At 43.0% G+C, this 17,632-nt stretch overlaps 3 protein-coding genes across 10 annotated transcripts in view; 2 read left to right on the plus strand and 1 right to left on the minus strand.

Moving 5' to 3' along the window:
- The window catches only part of LOC127373071 (uncharacterized), a 395,753-nt gene that overhangs the window by 182,049 nt on the left and 196,072 nt on the right, over positions 1-17,632 (plus strand). The window lies entirely within an intron of this gene.
- Positions 1-17,632, minus strand: part of ryr2a (ryanodine receptor 2a (cardiac)) — a 324,810-nt gene that overhangs the window by 128,185 nt on the left and 178,993 nt on the right. For all 6 annotated transcript variants that reach the window (XM_051417108.1, XM_051417109.1, XM_051417107.1 and 3 more), the window contains 6 exons: positions 5,129-5,219; positions 4,457-4,597; positions 2,922-3,085; positions 2,342-2,420; positions 2,140-2,229; positions 111-248 (listed from right to left, as the gene is read on the minus strand). In XM_051417108.1, the coding sequence (XP_051273068.1) occupies positions 111-248; positions 2,140-2,229; positions 2,342-2,420; positions 2,922-3,085; positions 4,457-4,597; positions 5,129-5,219 (703 nt within the window). The remainder of the gene's footprint in view (positions 1-110; positions 249-2,139; positions 2,230-2,341; positions 2,421-2,921; positions 3,086-4,456; positions 4,598-5,128; positions 5,220-17,632) is intronic.
- Positions 11,809-14,510, plus strand: LOC127373077 (uncharacterized). The gene is made up of 2 exons (XM_051417173.1): positions 11,809-11,902; positions 12,019-14,510. Exon 2 carries the CDS (start codon positions 13,271-13,273, stop codon positions 14,183-14,185), a length of 915 nt encoding a protein of 304 aa, XP_051273133.1. The 5' UTR covers positions 11,809-11,902; positions 12,019-13,270; the 3' UTR covers positions 14,186-14,510.

The following is a 17,632-nucleotide window of genomic DNA, read 5'->3' on the forward strand; positions in this document are numbered from 1 at the left end:
AAACATTGAATAGATTTTTGAAATCCAAGTAACTTGTACTCCTGGAACGGTGTTCCCGCGAGTTTCACCCATTTCCACCACTGTGCATGTGTCAGTGCATTTGTCTATACCTGGCTGGCCTGTGAGATCCTCCTGGACTTGTTGTGGAGGCTGGCAGGGTCTCCCTCTCTGATCCTATCAATGCTCCAGCCCCAAGAAAGCATGGTCTTCAGAGACTCCCTGACTGGCCAGGAATATGCTTCCTTATCCTGCAAGGTTACAACAAAACTTTAAAACAATAACTGACAGCAAGTCAGTACCTCAAATCACCCACAAAACTGTAAAGACTGCAAGATTCTTCTATTTTCAAAAGATACATTTCTAGGACATTTTTACAATCACCTGTCAATTAGTGAAATAGTGTGGAACTATGGTCAGAATGTTCCACTGGTATCCTTGTGTACATGAAACAAACAAAATGGTTCATAGAAAAACTGCTCCATAGTGCTACTTGAGGTCAAAAACTCCACAAGTTACCTTTAAAGAGGTTGTAGCATGATCATTCTTTAGGTTCATACTTGAAATTGGGTCTTTAAATAAATTGAAATATTTCAGTGTTCTCAAAACAGACTATTTTTCTCATAGTGGCCACTGCCATTACCTCTGTTCACCCTCGTCTGACACACCCCGTTTTCTTTAAGGCAACCCTTAAGGGAAGCCCAGTCTTCTTTGAATGAGCAGCTCCTATAAGGCTGAGCAGGCGGGACTGGATTGTCACCTATATGTGGTTCCTGTTACAATGTGATGTAATACTGTAACGGAAGTGATGGCTGAATACTCCAGTCTTCTGCACAGTTTTCTTTTCTTATCTTTCTTATCTTTATTTATTTATATTTTGAAAGTAGTTTATTTTTCTGTGTGATTTTTGTTTGATTTGTATATTTGTATATTTTATGCACCAATGCACCAGGACACATTCCTCATATGTGTAAAAACCTACTTGGCAATAAACATAATTCTGATTCTGATTCAGATTCTGATACAAATGAGGTCTGTCAGGGAGTCAGGAGCAGAGTTTTCTGTGGGAGACAGTAACCCCCTTTAGCTTGGACTTTGGGTTTTGTCACTTTTCAAACATTTTAAATCAATATTACATAGTAAAACACAGAGAAAATCCCAAAATAATATGGCCTGTTAAAGTGAAACAATCACCTGCTTGGGCCAACAGTGGCCTAAATCTGACTTTAAAATATTTTTTAATACTTAACTAAGCCATAGATAGTGCTCACTTTAGATGAGCTCGCGCAAAATACTTAATTAACGAGTAGTAAGTGCTTTGTAACTGTGAATTCCTGCATTAATAACTGTTTATAGGCCATCATTAGAAAATGAATTTGTTGTGAGTTTTTATAGAACATCTGCTAACACAGTCACTAATCATTAATACATGTCTGAATAGTGGATGTGCAAGTGCATGCAGAAATGTACAGTACAATGAAGAGTAAAACATTTATAACTGTGATTATAAACCACATTGTAATGAATGATTTACAGCAGAAACATGCTTTATAATTGATGAATTCAGTATTTACTAATCCATAATTAATGTGCTTATCAATTATGAATAAAACATTTTTAACTGTGTTTATAAACTACATACTAATGTGTATTCATGCGTTATAAATGATGAATTCAGTATTTATTCATGCTTAACTAATGCTTTATAGTGTGTACTCATTATAAAGTGTTACCGGGGTGGGTTAATTTTTCATTACACATATAGGCCCAAAATACAAATACAAATCTACTTAATGGAAAAACTGACACATAGTTTGAGACTGCAAGAAGCACACATCAAAGAAGTGAGCGAACTTTTCATTATTCAGGACCCAAAACATCAATTAAGACTCTGGAAAGAAAAAATGATTTTGTTGATGAAACCGTGAGAATGGATGCATTACAAAAAAAAACCTCCCCTTTTTTACTGTTGTTGTTGTTGTATTATTTTGTATATGAGTTATCCCGTTTACATGTTGTTGTGTTAGTTTTATATGTTTATAATATGGTCAATGAAACTTCAGTGGAAAAAAAGAAAAACAAACAAGTTATTTTTGCAAAACAATGACAACATGAAGCCATCCTCAGCTGCATGAAGACTACCTTCTCAGAGAGTCCCTTGTATGGTTTCAATAAAGGGTGGCTTTTGGAGATTTGACACATCTGTTCCCCAAATGACCAGCCATTGGAAAACTGTCAAACATATGAAAAAAAAAAAAAAATTCAAAATGAATACATTTTCTTGCATAATATTAATACTGAAACACGATACTGCAGTATTATGTTTAACTTCTCGCCTCCTTACCTTTTCTATACACCACTTCTCATGGTTATGCTCTGCATATCTGACTATGAAATAGTCCAGTTTCTCTGGGACAGTCACACTGATAAGACAGAAGAAAATGGAAAAGGTAATGGGACTGCACTTATACAGCGCCTTGCTAATCTTCTGACAACTCCAAGTGCTTTACACTTCATGCCACAATCACACACATTCATTCATACACTGATGGCAAAGCCCATAACAGAAGCTAATTAATTTACACACATTCATACACCGAGCATGGGGTTCAGTATCTTGCTTAAGGATACTTAAGCAGCAGGAGCCAGGGATCAAACCGCCAACCTCCTGATTACTACCTCCTGAGCCACAGCCACAGCACAAAAGTAAAAAAAAAATAATAATCAAATATGTGAGGTCAAATCAAATCAAATCAAGCCAAGCAAACAACCGTAAAATCTAAAAATCTAAAATAGGATCTGCATAAAAAATAACTTGACTTGTTGACTAAATATGTTGTTTACATGGCAGTGTCTGCAGGCTGTGGAGTGAAGTTGTCAATGTTAACAGAAATTAACAGTGACAAAATAAATATGTTATTTACTTGGCAGTGTCTGCAGGCTGTGGAGTGAAGTTTCCCTCTGAGTCCATGGACGACTGTTTCTCCATCATGGCCATGTAGTTGGACTCCATGTAGTCTGGAGGAAGAGCTCCAGCCACAGCACTAAGACATGGTAATGCCAGCTTGAACAGCTCCTGGTCATACCGCTACATCATAAAAACACAGACAGAGCACGCCGCTTCACACAGCACTACGCAGCACTGTTATGTTTCCCCTGCAGGTTTAAAGGTTGTGAAAGCAATTCTAGGTAACTCGATTCTAATCCAATGCACTACTGTTCAATTTCAGTGAGAATCTCCTCACAGTCCTTCAGCTTTCCATTCTGTGTGTCTGTTGAAAATGAATACAAAAACTAAGCCAAAATATCCTGGATACGGCTGCCGCCATCATTTGGAGCCAGAGTCTGAGCAGTAGTGATCTGGCTTGGCGCTGAAGTATTGAGGTCCTACCCATACAGCTGATTCAATCACAAGCAGGACTCAGCCGCCAAACGTATCAGAAAAAACATACATCAGAGTAATAAGAACTACCTAAAATGACAGAAACCATCTTTGGAAAACATTTATTAACATGGAGAGGGCAGGGTTTATGACCTACACTGCAGTTAGCCACCAGAGGTAGGAAGGAGATGCTTTAGCTTCATTGCGGGGAGCTGTCATGTCATCCGTCGTTTATATGTCGATGGCCCTGGCTCTGTAACTGGGAAACGGACCAAGCCACACAACGCTAACTTGACAGGATTTTCGTGTCAAGTAACGACTTGCACACAGACATTAAGTTTATTATCTAGTTTGTCAAAATATGCGGATGTTGTGATATTAAACCATCTTGTCCTGTCTGCATTTTAGCTGCTGTAAACTGTAGTGACAGTTTGCAAACCAACAACATATTGTCATCATTGTTCGCATTATATCGTGGTATTTGTTATGGTTTTGGATGTCTGCAGAATCGAATTCCCAACAATTTCTTCGTATTTTTTATCCTGTTATATTATTCCTGTAAAACAATATCTTATGCGAACCTACAAAAGCGTGAAGAAAACAGTTTCAACCAATAATATCATCACATTCACCTATCAATCAATCTTTAACTTTTAGCAATACAGAGCTAATATTCATTTGTTAGCTAGATAGCAACAGCATGGCAGAGTGTTTCTGGGGGCTGTGTTTTACACTGATTACTGTACAAAAACAAAACTTCATTATTGATTTTGGTTAAATTGGATCACATTTTATGGAGAAAATATTTTCTGTTTTCCCTTCAAAGTCCTACAGCTCCTGCTGCTGTAACTGCAGCTGGACTCCACAGCCTCCCAGTGAACACGGCACTGACCAGGACTGAACACAGCCTCCGAGACAGACCGAGGGCAGTTTGATGACAGCTGTACCAAGGTGATTTAAAGTTTCCTGATAGATAAAAGAAGCTAACTGCCAGCTTTGCACATAGTTCAGTTTACTTTTCACTTTTTACTTATAAGGAGTACAACTCCTCATAAACAAACAACAAACAAAGCTCACCTTGTGAGACAAAGCATCAAAAATCCCCCAGAACAGTTTCCTGGACAGATGAAGCTCCTCATCTGATGCAGCTCCAAAGTTGCCCCAGCCTCCAGCCAGGCAGTAATATTTCCAACAACGCTCATAGTGATTGGTCAGCAGCTGGGAAAAACCAATAGGACATGCATCAAACCCTCTGCTGGCTTTAAAAAACATTTTCTTGTATAAAAAATATTTTTAAAAAAGTATATACGTATATACATATATACACTTTTTCCTCTCTCTCTCTCTCTCTCTCTCTCTCTCTCTCTCTCTCTCTATCTCTATATATATATATATGATCAATATATTTTTTGGTAAAACTGAAATCAGAGATGCTGATCCACAGCGAGTACACATGTAGATGATTGTGTTGTTGAAAACTAAATTCAAATGAATATATTTTCTGAATGTATTGTAGAAAGTAACTCGAATTATAGACAATCAAATAAACTTCTATTCAATATTACACACAATCACAATTTAATGGTGGAAGGAGAATATTGCCTGGCTCTTGTTGTCTGAGCTGAGGTAACACCACAGTAAAAGACTAAAATGTATATTCTTATTACTATAGGTGCTAAAGAAGTTCCTTAAGATTCATTTGAGAACCACTTTTGAATTGATTGAAGATATAACTGATGTGTTTCTCACCTTCAGGGGCATCTTAGTGTGTTCATTAAGCAGAGGAACGTCAAAAACCAGCCTCCTCAGCAGATGCTGCATCATAGAAGGCCTCAGCTTACTGTATGATTAAGATCGCATACATTAGTTGGCTATTTCCACAGCCAGACAGAAGCAGTATAAAAAACATAGTAGACAGGTCAGGGGTATAATTTATAAAGCAGTTTGTAGTGTGTAATACTGCAGGCAACAATCCCTTTATAAATCACGTCAACCTGGAAACGTGGACACATGGATCAGCCTCATACCCAGCCTTCTACACAGTTTACCAATAAATGGTCAATGCAAAGCACCTAATGAATACTGATGCATATACACCGCCATAAGATTATGACCACTGACAGGTGAAATGAATCAAAATGGCACCTGTCAGTGTGCGGGATATATTAGGTAGCAAGTGAACATTTTGTTCTCAAACTTGACCAGGAAAAATGGGCAAGGGTAAGGATTTGAGTGACTTTGACCAGGTCTAAACTGTGAAGGGTAGACGATTTGGATCTCTGCAGATACACATACAGATACTGCCACACACTTCTGAGAGATAAGGTATGATGACTGAGAGGGGTTATGATTGTATGAGTGATATGACTTTTTTTAGGAAAATCCTATTCAGTATGCACCAAAAATCCAGTTATATGTCTTATATATTATATTATATTGAATTCCAGAATGGCGCAGGCGACAATGGCAGCCTGTTATGGCAGCTCCTATCATTGTTGTAGTTTTAGTGTGTTTTCAGTGTTTTTAGGCTGTGTTTTTTTCTGTTTTTAACTGTTTTCTTACTTTCTTACTACTTTGTTCACGTCGCCTAAATACTTTTTCGGCGTTTTTGAGTACTTTTAATTTTTTGTTTACGCTGGTCTCCATGGCGACAGGGAGTCGCATTGTTTACACCCGCGACCAGATGATCGCCTTGAGGTACCCTAGCATCCTGACTGGAGAGAGACCCTCCATACCGGAGGAGCTGAGGAGTAAAGGCGAGGCTGCAGAGCGGGAGTTAAACGGAGGATGATGAAGAGGAGGTTTAAACTCTACATCCCTGCAATCATCGAGCAGATACCGGACTCCAACGTCACCCCCTGCTCTCCTCATCCCTGCTGGCGCGGGGTGAATCACCGCAACTTGCGGCCTCTGTGTCGGGCTCCCCGGACAGCCAACGCCGCGGCCCCGCCAGGATTGGCCTGGTAAATGCTAGATCACTAGCGAACAAGACTTTTGTCTTAAAGGATTTCTTCACGTCCCGAGGATTGGATTTCCTCTGTGTGACTGAGACATGGCTGAGTGTTGGTGAATCCAGCGCTTTCACTGAACTTTTACCCCATGATTGCTGCTACTTTAACGCCCCGCGGACGTCGGGCCAAGGAGGAGGAATAGGGACTGTCTATAAGAGTCATTATAAATGTAAGCAGCTATTGCTGTCAATCCTCTTCCACCAGCTTTTAACTGAGCTTATTTTAGCTTGGTCGCTCTCACACAGTGTTGTGTGCTGTGGTCTATCGGCCTCCCAAGTACAATAAGGACTTTTTAAATGACTTTTCTGATTTCCTGGCTGAAATCATGCCTAAATATGACCGTGTTCTTATTGTTGGGGATTTTAATGTTCATGTGTGTTGTCCTGCTAAGCCAATGGCAAAGGGTTTTTTATACCTCATTGATTCTTTTAATCTTGTGCAATCTGTGTCTGGACCCACACAAGAACACGGACACACACTTGATCTTGTCTTATCATATGTTTTGCCCGTTTTTAACCTAGAGATATGTGACGCAGTGTTTTCTGACCATATGCCTGTATTATTTGAGGCTGCTCTTGCCTGTCATACAGTTAAACCTCGCGCTGCTGCTCGGCGCTGTCGCATTATTAACCCTTCCACTGCTGTTCAGTTCTCAGTTGCTTTTAGTCAGAACTCCATCTTTCCTGAGTCTGTGTGCAATACAGAAGAGCTGAGCTCATGGTTTCACTCCACCTGCCAAACTGTTTTAGACACTGTGGCTCCATTAAAATCCAGGCAGCCTAAAACTAAATCTGAGCCCTGGCTAAATGACACGACTCATGCGGTCAGATGTGAGTGCTGTAGAGCTGACCGCAAGTGGAAGGACAAACTGCAGGTGTCCTTTCAAATGTTAAGGGACTGCTGGCGTCATTATCAGAAAACTGTGAAAAATGCTAAAAGAAAACATTTCTCGGATATTATCCTGTCAAACTATCACAGGCCTTGTGTCTTGTTTAACACTATTGACTCACTTCTGAATGCCCCGCAGACTGCCTGTATGGAGGCGTCCCCTGCTGTGTGTGAAAACTTCCTTCACTTTTTTATTGATAAGGTCACTTCAACTAGGGCTCAAATCTCACCTTCAGCTTATGACCCCTCAATCTCTGTCCCCTGCTCTGCTGTCTTTGACCATTTTGAGCCTGTGACCTTTTCCTTTTTACAGGAGGTTGTTGGTCATTCGAAGCCCTCAGGTTCTCCAAATGATGCTGTCCCCCCTTGACTATTTAAGGAGGTTTTCCCCACTGTAGGACCATCTGTTATTGCAGTCATAAATAGTAGTCTGACCTCAGGTGTGGTCGCTGAAAATTTTAAACATGCAGTAGTACAACCTCTGATTAAAAAACCTGCTCTAGATCCTGCAGTTCTTGCTAATTTCAGGCCTATCTCCAAACTGCCTTCCCTTTCAAAAATCCTGGAGAAGATTGTGCACAGTCAATTAATGGCCTTTCTGGAAGAACATAATATCCTAGAGGTTTTCCAATCCGGTTTTAAAACCCTGCACAGCACCGAATCAGCTCTCTTAAGAGTTTTTAATGATATCTTTTTAGCTACTGACTCTGGTGACTGTGTTATCCTTGTGCTTTTAGATTTAACTGCTGCATTTGACACAGTGGATCATGAAATATTCACGATCTCACGTTTGAAGCAGTGGGTGGGCATCAGGGGCATAGCACTGGAGTGGTTCAGGTCGTACTTGGCTGATCGAACTTTCTGTGTCAGCCTAGGTGACTCTGTATCCTTCTCTGCTTCTCTCTCGTGTGGGGTCCCACAGGGCTCAGTTCTTGGCCCTCTCCTTTTCTCTCTCTATTTGCTCCCACTTGGTTCCATACTTAGGAAGCACAGCTTTTCATTCCACTGTTATGCAGACGACAGTCAGATTTATGTGCCTCTTAAAAAGAAAAATGAATACTCTGTCATGCTGCTACTTAAGTGCCTCGATGACATAAAGGCCTGGATGGCTCTGAGCTTTTTAAATTTCAATGATAAAAAGACGGAAGTGATGGTTTTTGGTGGTACCACTGGGACCCCCCCCTGTAGATCTGGGTTCCTTGGCCCAGTATATTAAATCTAGCATCACAAACCTAGGGTTAAAGTGGACCCTGAGCTTAAGTTTGAAAGTCAGATCAAGGCTGTTGTTAAATCAAGCTTTTTCCATTTGAGGCAGCTGGCCAAAATAAAGCCAGTTCTATCAAGGCAGCACTTTGAGACTGTAATCCACGCCTTTGTTACCACTCGGCTGGATTACTGTAATGCACTGTATGTGGGGGTTAGTGGGTCCTCCATCGCCCGTCTCCAGATGGTACAGAATGCTGCTGCACGTCTTTTAACTGGCACACGTAAACATGAACACATTTCCCCCATTTTAGCCTCACTCCACTGGCTGCCTTTTCAATTTAGGATCCATTTTAAAATTCTTTTATTTGCTTTTAAATCCCTGAATGGTCTTGCCCCGCCCTACCTCTCTGAGCTTCTACAGCCCTATATACCCGCCCGCCCACTCAGGTCAGATGATCAGCTGCTCCTGAGTGGGCCTAAAACTAAGCGGAAGCTCACCGTGCCTTTGCTGTGTCTGCTCCTAAATTATGGAATGATCTGTCTCTGCACGTTAAACAGGCCTCTTTTCTGTCAGTTTTTAAAACCCATCTTAAAACCCATCTCTTCTCTGTGGCCTTTGACACCTAGTAAGATGTTGACTTTATTTACTTGATTTAATTTCTTATTAGGGACCGAGCCAGTGACAACTGGAAGGTCCCTATTGTTTTTTCTATGTTTATTATCATTCTTTTTCTTCACCCTCTTTGTCTGCATTTTTGACCCCCTGAACATATACGAAATGTCTATTTTATTTGGCAGACTTGTCAAGTCTGGTTGAACTTAGATATTCTATGCGTCACATGCAGATCAGCCACTAGGTAGGCCACTAGGCGCTACTTTTAGGAAAAGTTTGATAGGCTAATAACTCCCGCATACTTTGTCTCACATTCAAAAACCTTATATCCACGCGTTCGGTGAATGGAGCTGAATCTCCCCATATAGGCCACGCCCACTTCCGCCTAGATGTTTTTTTCGCTAGAGTGCAAAATGTCCAAAAACTACGTTTTTGTGATCCATCCATGCGCTTTTGTCCGATTCGCACAAAATTTTGCACGTAGCATCTGGAGACCGTCCTGGCAAAAAAGGTAATTTAAAGTATTTTGATATTTCAAAAAATAAGGAAGTTATAAAATTAGCACTTCCTGTTGATTTTTCGTCAAAAAAGGAAGTGGGGTATTTCTCCACATTGGTATGTCCGATTTACATCAACCTTGGGTCAATAGTTCCTCATGTCTTCATTATGTATCGTGCACAATTTCAGGTCATCACCACAAGGTGGCCCTCTTTAAAATGAAGAAGTTTATATCTCTGCATCGGCAAGTGTGATTAAAATGAAACTTGGTACGATGCTTGCCCATGGCTCACTGAGGGTCCCCTAAAAAGGAGGTGGCGCTAGGTGGCGCTCTGGTGGCAGGGTAAATCACTCTGCAGAGACCGTAATAGTTATGAATATGAAATTCACAGGACACATGTAGTCTGGTGCCTGTAGCTAACATACCAAAAATCGTGTTTGTCGTGTTTGTAGCGCCCCCTACAGGATTTTAAAAAAGCAGCCCCGGCGCCACGTTTCACCGATATGTACGAAACTAGGTAGGCATGTTTAACGTGCCGAGACGTACAAAAAAGCCTCTTGGACCGAAGACTTCCGGCTTGATGCAGTTTCCTGTCTTTTCGCGGTGCTTCCCGGCACGCGATCGCCATCTAACGTAAGTCCAAGGAATTTTTATAGCTAATGAAAATGTCGAATATTGTGTTTATACAGTCTGTGGTCGAGGTGGGCGGAGGCCAATTTTTTTATTGAAATTGAAAAAGTTACAGACGCGGGAAAGGAGAACAAAGGAACAGAGCAAGCGCAGCATTGTTTTTTTAAGCTGTGAAGTATCACAGTACACATGAAGATTTAATGCAAAAATAAGGTTCAAATTAGCTATTCAGATGTATTTTCTTGTTTATAAGCTAAAATAAATAAAGTATTTTTTTATCATGATGTCATCATGTAATAATTGATATATTATTGGTGTGTGCGTGTGAGTAAGAGAGAGAGAGGGAGGGGTGTGAGAGATGTGTTGAAAGCCAGTATAGGCTTTTATGATAGAAAATATTGGTTATATAGATACACCTCCTTATGTATAAAAACAGTATTGTTGAAACTCAATTTTGCTCTTGTGTTTCTGTCTGAGAACAGAGACAACAGAGAGAGAGAAAGAGAGAGAAGAAGAGAGAGAGAAAGAGAAGACGAGTGAGTGAGAGAGAGAGAGAAGAGACAAGAGAGAAGAAGTGAGAAAGAGAAGACGAGTGAGAGAAAGAGAGAGAAAGAGAGAAGAGACAAGAGAGAAAGAGAAGACGAGTGAGAGAAAGAGGGAAGAGACAAGAGAGAGAAGAAGTGAGAGAGAGAGAAGAGATAAGAGAGAAAGAGAAGACGAGTGAGAGAAAGAGGGAAGAGACAAGGAGTGAGAAAGAGAAGACGAGTGAGAGAAAGAGAGAGAAGACAGGAGAGAGAAGAAGTGAGAGAGAGAGAAGAGACAAGAGACAAGAGAGAAAGAGAAGACAAGAGAGAGAAAGAGAGAAGAAGTGAGAGAAAGAGAAGAGACAAGAGAGAAAGAGAAGACAAGTGAGAGAAAGAGAGAAGAGACAAGAGAGAAAGAGAAGACAAGTGAGAGAAAGAGGGAAGAGACAAGAGAGAAGTGAGAAAGAGAAGACGAGTGAGAGAAAGAGAGAGAAGACAAGAGAGAGAAGAAGTGAGAGAGAGAGAAGAGACAAGAGAGAAAGAGAGAAGAAGAGAGAGAAGACAAGAGAGAGAAAGAGAGAAGAAGTGAGAGAAAGAGAAGACGAGTGAGAGAAAGAGAAGACGAGTGAGAGAAAGAGAGAAGAGACAAGAGAGAAAGAGAAGAAGAGTGAGAGAAAGAGAGAGAAGACAAGAGAGAGAGAGAAGAGACAAGAGAGAAAGAGAAGACGAGTGAGAGAAAGAGAGAAGAGACAAGAGACAAGAGAGAAAGAGAAGACGAGTGAGAGAAAGAGAGAAGAGACAAGAGACAAGAGAGAAAGAGAAGACGAGTGAGAGAAAGAGAGAAGAGACAAGAGACAAGAGAGAAAGAGAAGACGAGTAAGAGAAAGAGAGAAGAGAAGACGAGTGAGAGAAAGAGAGAAGAGACAAGAGACAAGAGAGAAAGAGAAGACGAGTGAGAGAAAGAGAGAAGAGACAAGAGAGAAGAAGTGAGAGAGAGAGGGGAAGTGAGAGAAAGAGAGAGAAGACAAGAGAGAGAGAATACGAGAGAGAGAGACATAAGGTAGGCAAGGGGTGTGGGTGTGTGAGAGAGAGATTTGCTTTTATTCCTTTACAGGTGCATCAAGATGGTTAAAAACAATGCTTTGGTTTAAGGTAAGTATATTTGTGAGTAAGCATGTGATAAATACATTTGTGCTTGTTGATGCAACATGAAATGAAATACCTATAAAAATGTTACTGTAATTTCTGAAATAATATGCCTCTTTTAGATGCCTAACATCAGACAGCTGCCCCAGAGGGAGAGGAAGACAAGGAAGTGGACCCCGGAGGCCATGGGAGAGGCCATCCATGGAATGGCGCCGGCGACAACGGCAGCCTGTCATGGCAGCTCCTTTCATTGTTGTAGTTTTAGTGTGTTTTCAGTGTGTTTTTGCTATTTTGAACTCTTTTCTTACTTTCTTACTTTCTTACTACTTTGTTCACGTCGCCTAAATACTTTTTTGGCGTTTTTGAGCACTTTTTATTTTTTGTTTACGCTGGTCTCCATGGCAACGGGGAGTCGCATTGTTTTCACCCGCGATCAGATGATCGCCCTGAGGCCCCCTAGCATCCTGACTGGAGAGAGACCCTCCATACCGGAGGAGCTGAGGAGGAGACGGTGAGGCTGCAGAGCGGGGGTTAAACGGAGGATGAAGAAGAGGAGCTTTAAACTCTACATCCCTGCAATCATCGAGCAGATACCGGACTCCATTGTCACCATTCCCGGCTTCCAGACGGTTCGAGCCGTCAGGGACACCACTGCGACCGGCATGAAGAAAGGAGGGGGACTGTCCGTGCTCATAAACAACAGGTGGTGTAACGCCGGGCACGTCTGTGTGAAAGAGCGTCTGCAGCCCGGACATCGAGCTCGTCGCCATCGGACTTCGTCCGTGTTGTCTGCCACGGGAACTTTCCAGTGTTATCACCATCACTGTCTATATTCCTCACAGTGGTCTTCATCATCACCATCACTGTTTACATTTATGATGTCCTATTTATTCTCCTGTACAGCACTTTGGTCAACTTTGGTTGTTTTTAAAGTGCTTAACAAATAAAGTTGGATTGGATTGGATCCAGGAGGTGAAAGCAGGCAGGCTGGGGTAGGCAGCCAAACAGTTTGGGGTCCCAAAAACGAGCCTGAGTGACCGAGTCAGTGGAAGGGTGGCCTCTGACTGTGTGCACGGTCAGAGGCCACTTCTCACCCCTGCAGATGAAGATTCCCTGGTGGAGTACTGCCTTTACTCTGCCAGTCATGGGTTTCCACTGACAAAGCCTCAGGTTCAGTCTTTTGCGACAGCAATTTATAATCAGCGCTGTCCAGAAGAGAGAAGGGGGAAGTTGGGCCGGACGTGGTGGCTCAACTTCCGCAGGAGGCAAGGCCAGCGCTTCACTTCTCGGACCCCAGACAATATTGACCGTGGGAGGGCATCCTGTGCCAAGAGGGGGCCGATTGAAGAATACTTCAGGCTCCTCACTACCACCATGGAGAAGCACGGGTTGAGGGAGAAACCCCGTCAAGTCTATAACTGCGATGAGACGGGGTTTCAGCTGGACTCGTCGAGACGAAAGGTCCTCGTGCCCCGGGGGACAAATGCTTACAGGCAGGCCCAGGGGACCAGGGACCACGTCACCGTCCTGGCCTGCCTCAACGCGGCTGGGGAGGATATCCCCCCTTTCATAATTTACAAGGGGGGATATCCCGGGGGGCCCTATAACAAGGAGGGGGTCCCCGACGCCCTCTACGGGAAGTCACCGGCAGGGTACATGGACAGTGAGCTGTTCAGGAAGTGGTTTGTCGGGCATTTCCTGAAGTTCGCCGCGCAGGAGCGCCCGCTGCTGCTTGTTTTTGATGGGCACAAATCCCACCTGGATCCAGAGCTGGTCCGGGTGGCACAGAGGGAGGAAGTCATTCTCCTATGCCTTCCACCACACACATCTCACATCCTGCAGCCTCTGGATATGAGTTTCTTTGGACCCTTGAAGGCAGATTTCTCTGGAATTACAGGAGATCTGTCGGTAATGAGCCACTCCTTCTTGGTTTCCAAGAAGGAGTTTTCAAGGGTCCTTAGGGACTCATATCAGAGGGTGAAGGATCGGGGAGTGGTGGTGGCTGGGTTCAGGAAGTGTGGCCTCTACCCTCTGGACCCGGAAGCCATTGATTGGTCACGGGTCATGCCATCCGGACCGCGGCGTGGGACCTCCTCGCCACCTCCGCCAACCCCATCAGCATCTTCCTGGGCCATGCCTGATGTTACCCCCCCATCCCAACACCCCCCCCCCCACACCAGAGTCCACCCCCTGACCCTAGTTCACCCCCTGTCCCTAGTCCACCCCCTGTCCCTTGTCCACCCCCTGTCCCTTGTCCACCCAATCCCTACTCTACCCATCCCCTGGTAACATCAGGCAGGATCTCAGTAGACCTGGCCCACCTCCTGCCCGAGGTGCGTTATAATACCACCAAGGTCAGGAGGAATACCACCAAGGCCAGGATACTGACGGCTCAGGAGATGTCTGATGCCATCGAGGAGGCGGAGGACCGTGCTGCAAGGCGGGAGGCCCAAGCTCTGGCCAGAGAGCAGCGGCGGGCCGAAAACAACGGCCCGACAGCCACTTCCTCTACCCTGCCTGGTGGCTCCCGTCCCAGCCGCAGAACAGCATCCCCCGGGGCTGCCTCGGCCTCCAGCTCCGGCCTTTCCATCGCCGGTCCCTCAACCCGCTCGGCCCCCTCTAGTGCAAGTAAAATATGATTTTTCTTTAAGAGCCATCAACATCTGCCTTCGGCCTCAGAGGGTCCAGATTGTCTTCCTCTCCCTCCCAATGTAAATGCTTTATATCATTGATAAAAACAAGCAATGTCCTAAGATGCTGGTGATATTAGGGATGATGATGAGTAAACAACACATGTCATCTTGTTTATACAGCCTGCAGACAGACAGCTGCGCCATTGTCTAGCTCCTCCCAGCCGTCTGCTGGACCCACGGCATCCACTGGTATTGTGTTTAACATTAACAGTCTTTGTGTGCCATCCCATGATATTCAAAACATGTTCTTTAATACATTTTTTTATGAGTAGGTCACACCAATATGGAAGATCTGTGTGGCCAGTGCAGGGAACCTGACCCTCCGGGCGCCTGCTCGGAGGGATTGGTGCCGTGGGTCCAGTGCAACAAATGCGCAAAATGGTTTCACACCATTTGTGTCGGCTGGGAGGAGCTGGACAAAGATGAATTTTGGTGTTTTTGGTGCCTGAATTTGTTCGATAAGTTTGTTATTTAATTTGTTTTTAATTTGATTATCTGTTGTCTATTTGTTTGTATATATGTGACGCGTTCCATCAAAATGAGTCGGATGTCGCAGCGGCCCGTTTGTGTAGAAACACGTTTTTACAAGAAAATACAATTTTGGTCTATTTACAGTTTTTACATGTTTCTAATTAAATAAAGTCTCAGCTTTCATACCATGTCAAAATTAATGTAAAATACAAAGGATAAATATAGCTAGCATAAATAAAACGAAACAGGTGTCAGAGTTCAAAACACCGGCTAGCGTGTTTGTGTCATCTACGTTATCTGTCAACTGTCAGTTTAGATAGACACGGAGAAAGATTGACAGATTGACAGCCTAGACAAAATTAATTTTCGCGACGACGAAATTGCTCGACTTTTAAATTCAATTCCTGTAAGACATGCTACGACAACTGGATCGACCTTATTACGGACTTTTTCACCGCACCGGCAGCTGAGAGTGAGAGTGACAGCGGCGGCTCGACCTCCGGTATTTTGTGCTACCGACACCGGCCGGCTCTGATCGTAATGGCGAAGAAAGTGAGTGTGACGGAGGCGAGGAGGAAGATATTCCACTCGTGGCTGACCCGATGGTAGCATACAATGTCTCTGATTATAATTATGTAAAGCAGTAAAGCAGTAAAGTTTATTTATTTGAATATAAACTGTCTTTCAATTCATTTGGAACATGGCGGAATGTTGATTGCTATCTTTAGAGCGCTTTTTCTCAAAAACAAGGTTTGGTGACAGTCAACCTTTGGAAGAGCGTGTCTCATACAATTTTTGGAGTAGAAAAATAATTTTGGTATCACCATAAAGCTGAGACTTTCCTCTTTACAGCCATGAAGAAAACTCAAAATGTGTTTCTGGGTCAAAGTGACTCAAAATGATGGAGCAGGTCACATATTGTAAATATTGTATATATTGTAAATATTGCTGTTTTTCAATTTAGTAAAATATTTTTCATGTCATATCATTTGTCTTTTGATTAAATAATATAATTGTATGCATGAACATTTATTTGTTATATTATGCTACATACTAACTCTGCACTGAGTCTATTACAGGTAATTGTTATATGAGCATACAGCATGTGTCTGTAATTGCTAAATTAAATGCATCAGCTTGTATTTTAAATGAGAAGTGTTTAACAAAATATCCAGTAGGTGGCGGTATAGCGGTATAACTGCATAAATTAGAGTTGTTACTTGTTAAAGCATTGTATCTTATTTTGAAGGAGGAAAGTACGATCCCAGATGAGTTGATGTTAGTTTGTCAGTCTCAGGAACAACTTAATACCCCCATAACACCAGCAGTGTTCAATGTTTACAGCGAGCGGACGCTGCCGTTCGACTCGGGACACCGGCAGGTCACGGCTAAATCACCGGTGTTAGCATCCTTTTACCGACTCTAGTAAAGACCGAGCAAAAGTAAATGTTTAAAACGATACACGGTTAGAAAGGTAAGAAGTTCGTCTTTACTTTAGCACCTTAAAATCAACCGAAACCATTACATGATCATTTTACTTAACTAGTTAAAGGGAATTCATATCGAATATTAGCATGAAAATCGTTCGGGTTAGGGTTCCGGTACGTTAACTCCTCCTACAGGTTTTATTGGAACTACTTCAAAATTGGTCAGTGCAGACAAAACATGGTGCTGAACCACGCCCGAGTTGCGTGGAGTGTGAGGTCCCGCCCAACGCTGCTTGCAGCTTTAATTAGGGACCGAGCCAGTATGAACTGGAAGGTCTCTATTGTTTTTGCTTCGTTTATTATTATTATTTTTCAGAACATTGACTGCATTTTTCACCCCCTAAACATATACGAAATGCCCATTTTATTTGGCAGACTTGTTGGGCCTGTTCAAAATGGGAGATTCTATGCGTCGCTTCCAGGTCAGCCACTAGGAAGGCCACTAGGGGGCGCTACTTTTAGGCAAATTTCGATAGGCTAATAACTCCTGCGAAGCCCACAGTTCACCACCAACCCATTCATGTTTCTAATACATTTTCCCCACTCAGCGACACACCCACTGAGGAACCAACTCTGATTATTGGCAGCTCCATAGTCAGAAACGTGAAGTTAGCGAAGCCAGCGGCCATAGTTAAATGCATCCCTGGGGCCAGAGCGGGCGACATTGAATCATATTTAAAACTGCTGGCTAAAGATAAACGCAAATACAGTAAGATTGTTATCCACGTCGGTGGTAATGACACCCGTTTACGCCAATCGGAGGTCACCCTGATTAATGTGGAGTCGGTGTGTAATTATGCTAAGACAATGTCGGACTCCGTAGTTTTCTCTGGACCCCTCCCCAATGTGACCAGTGATGACATGTATAGCCGCATGTTGTCATTCCACCGCCGGCTGTCGAGGTGGTGTCCAGAAAACGATGTGGGCTTCATTGATAACTGGCAGCCTTTTTGGGGAAAACCTGGTCTGATTAGGAGAGACGGCATCCATCCCACTTTGGATGGAGCGGCTCTCTTATCTAGAAATATGGCGAAGTTTATCTCTAAAATCTGACAGTCCAGAGTTGGGACCAGGAAGCAGAGCTG

Source organism: Dicentrarchus labrax, unplaced genomic scaffold, assembly GCF_905237075.1.
Source record: "Dicentrarchus labrax unplaced genomic scaffold, dlabrax2021, whole genome shotgun sequence".
NCBI lineage: Eukaryota > Metazoa > Chordata > Actinopteri > Moronidae > Dicentrarchus > Dicentrarchus labrax.

What these genes read in the sequence shown, in the direction of transcription:
- LOC127373077 (XM_051417173.1), top strand. Translation starts at nt 13,271, where the DNA reads ATGGAGAAGCACGGGTTGAGGGAGAAACCCCGTCAAGTCTATAACTGC.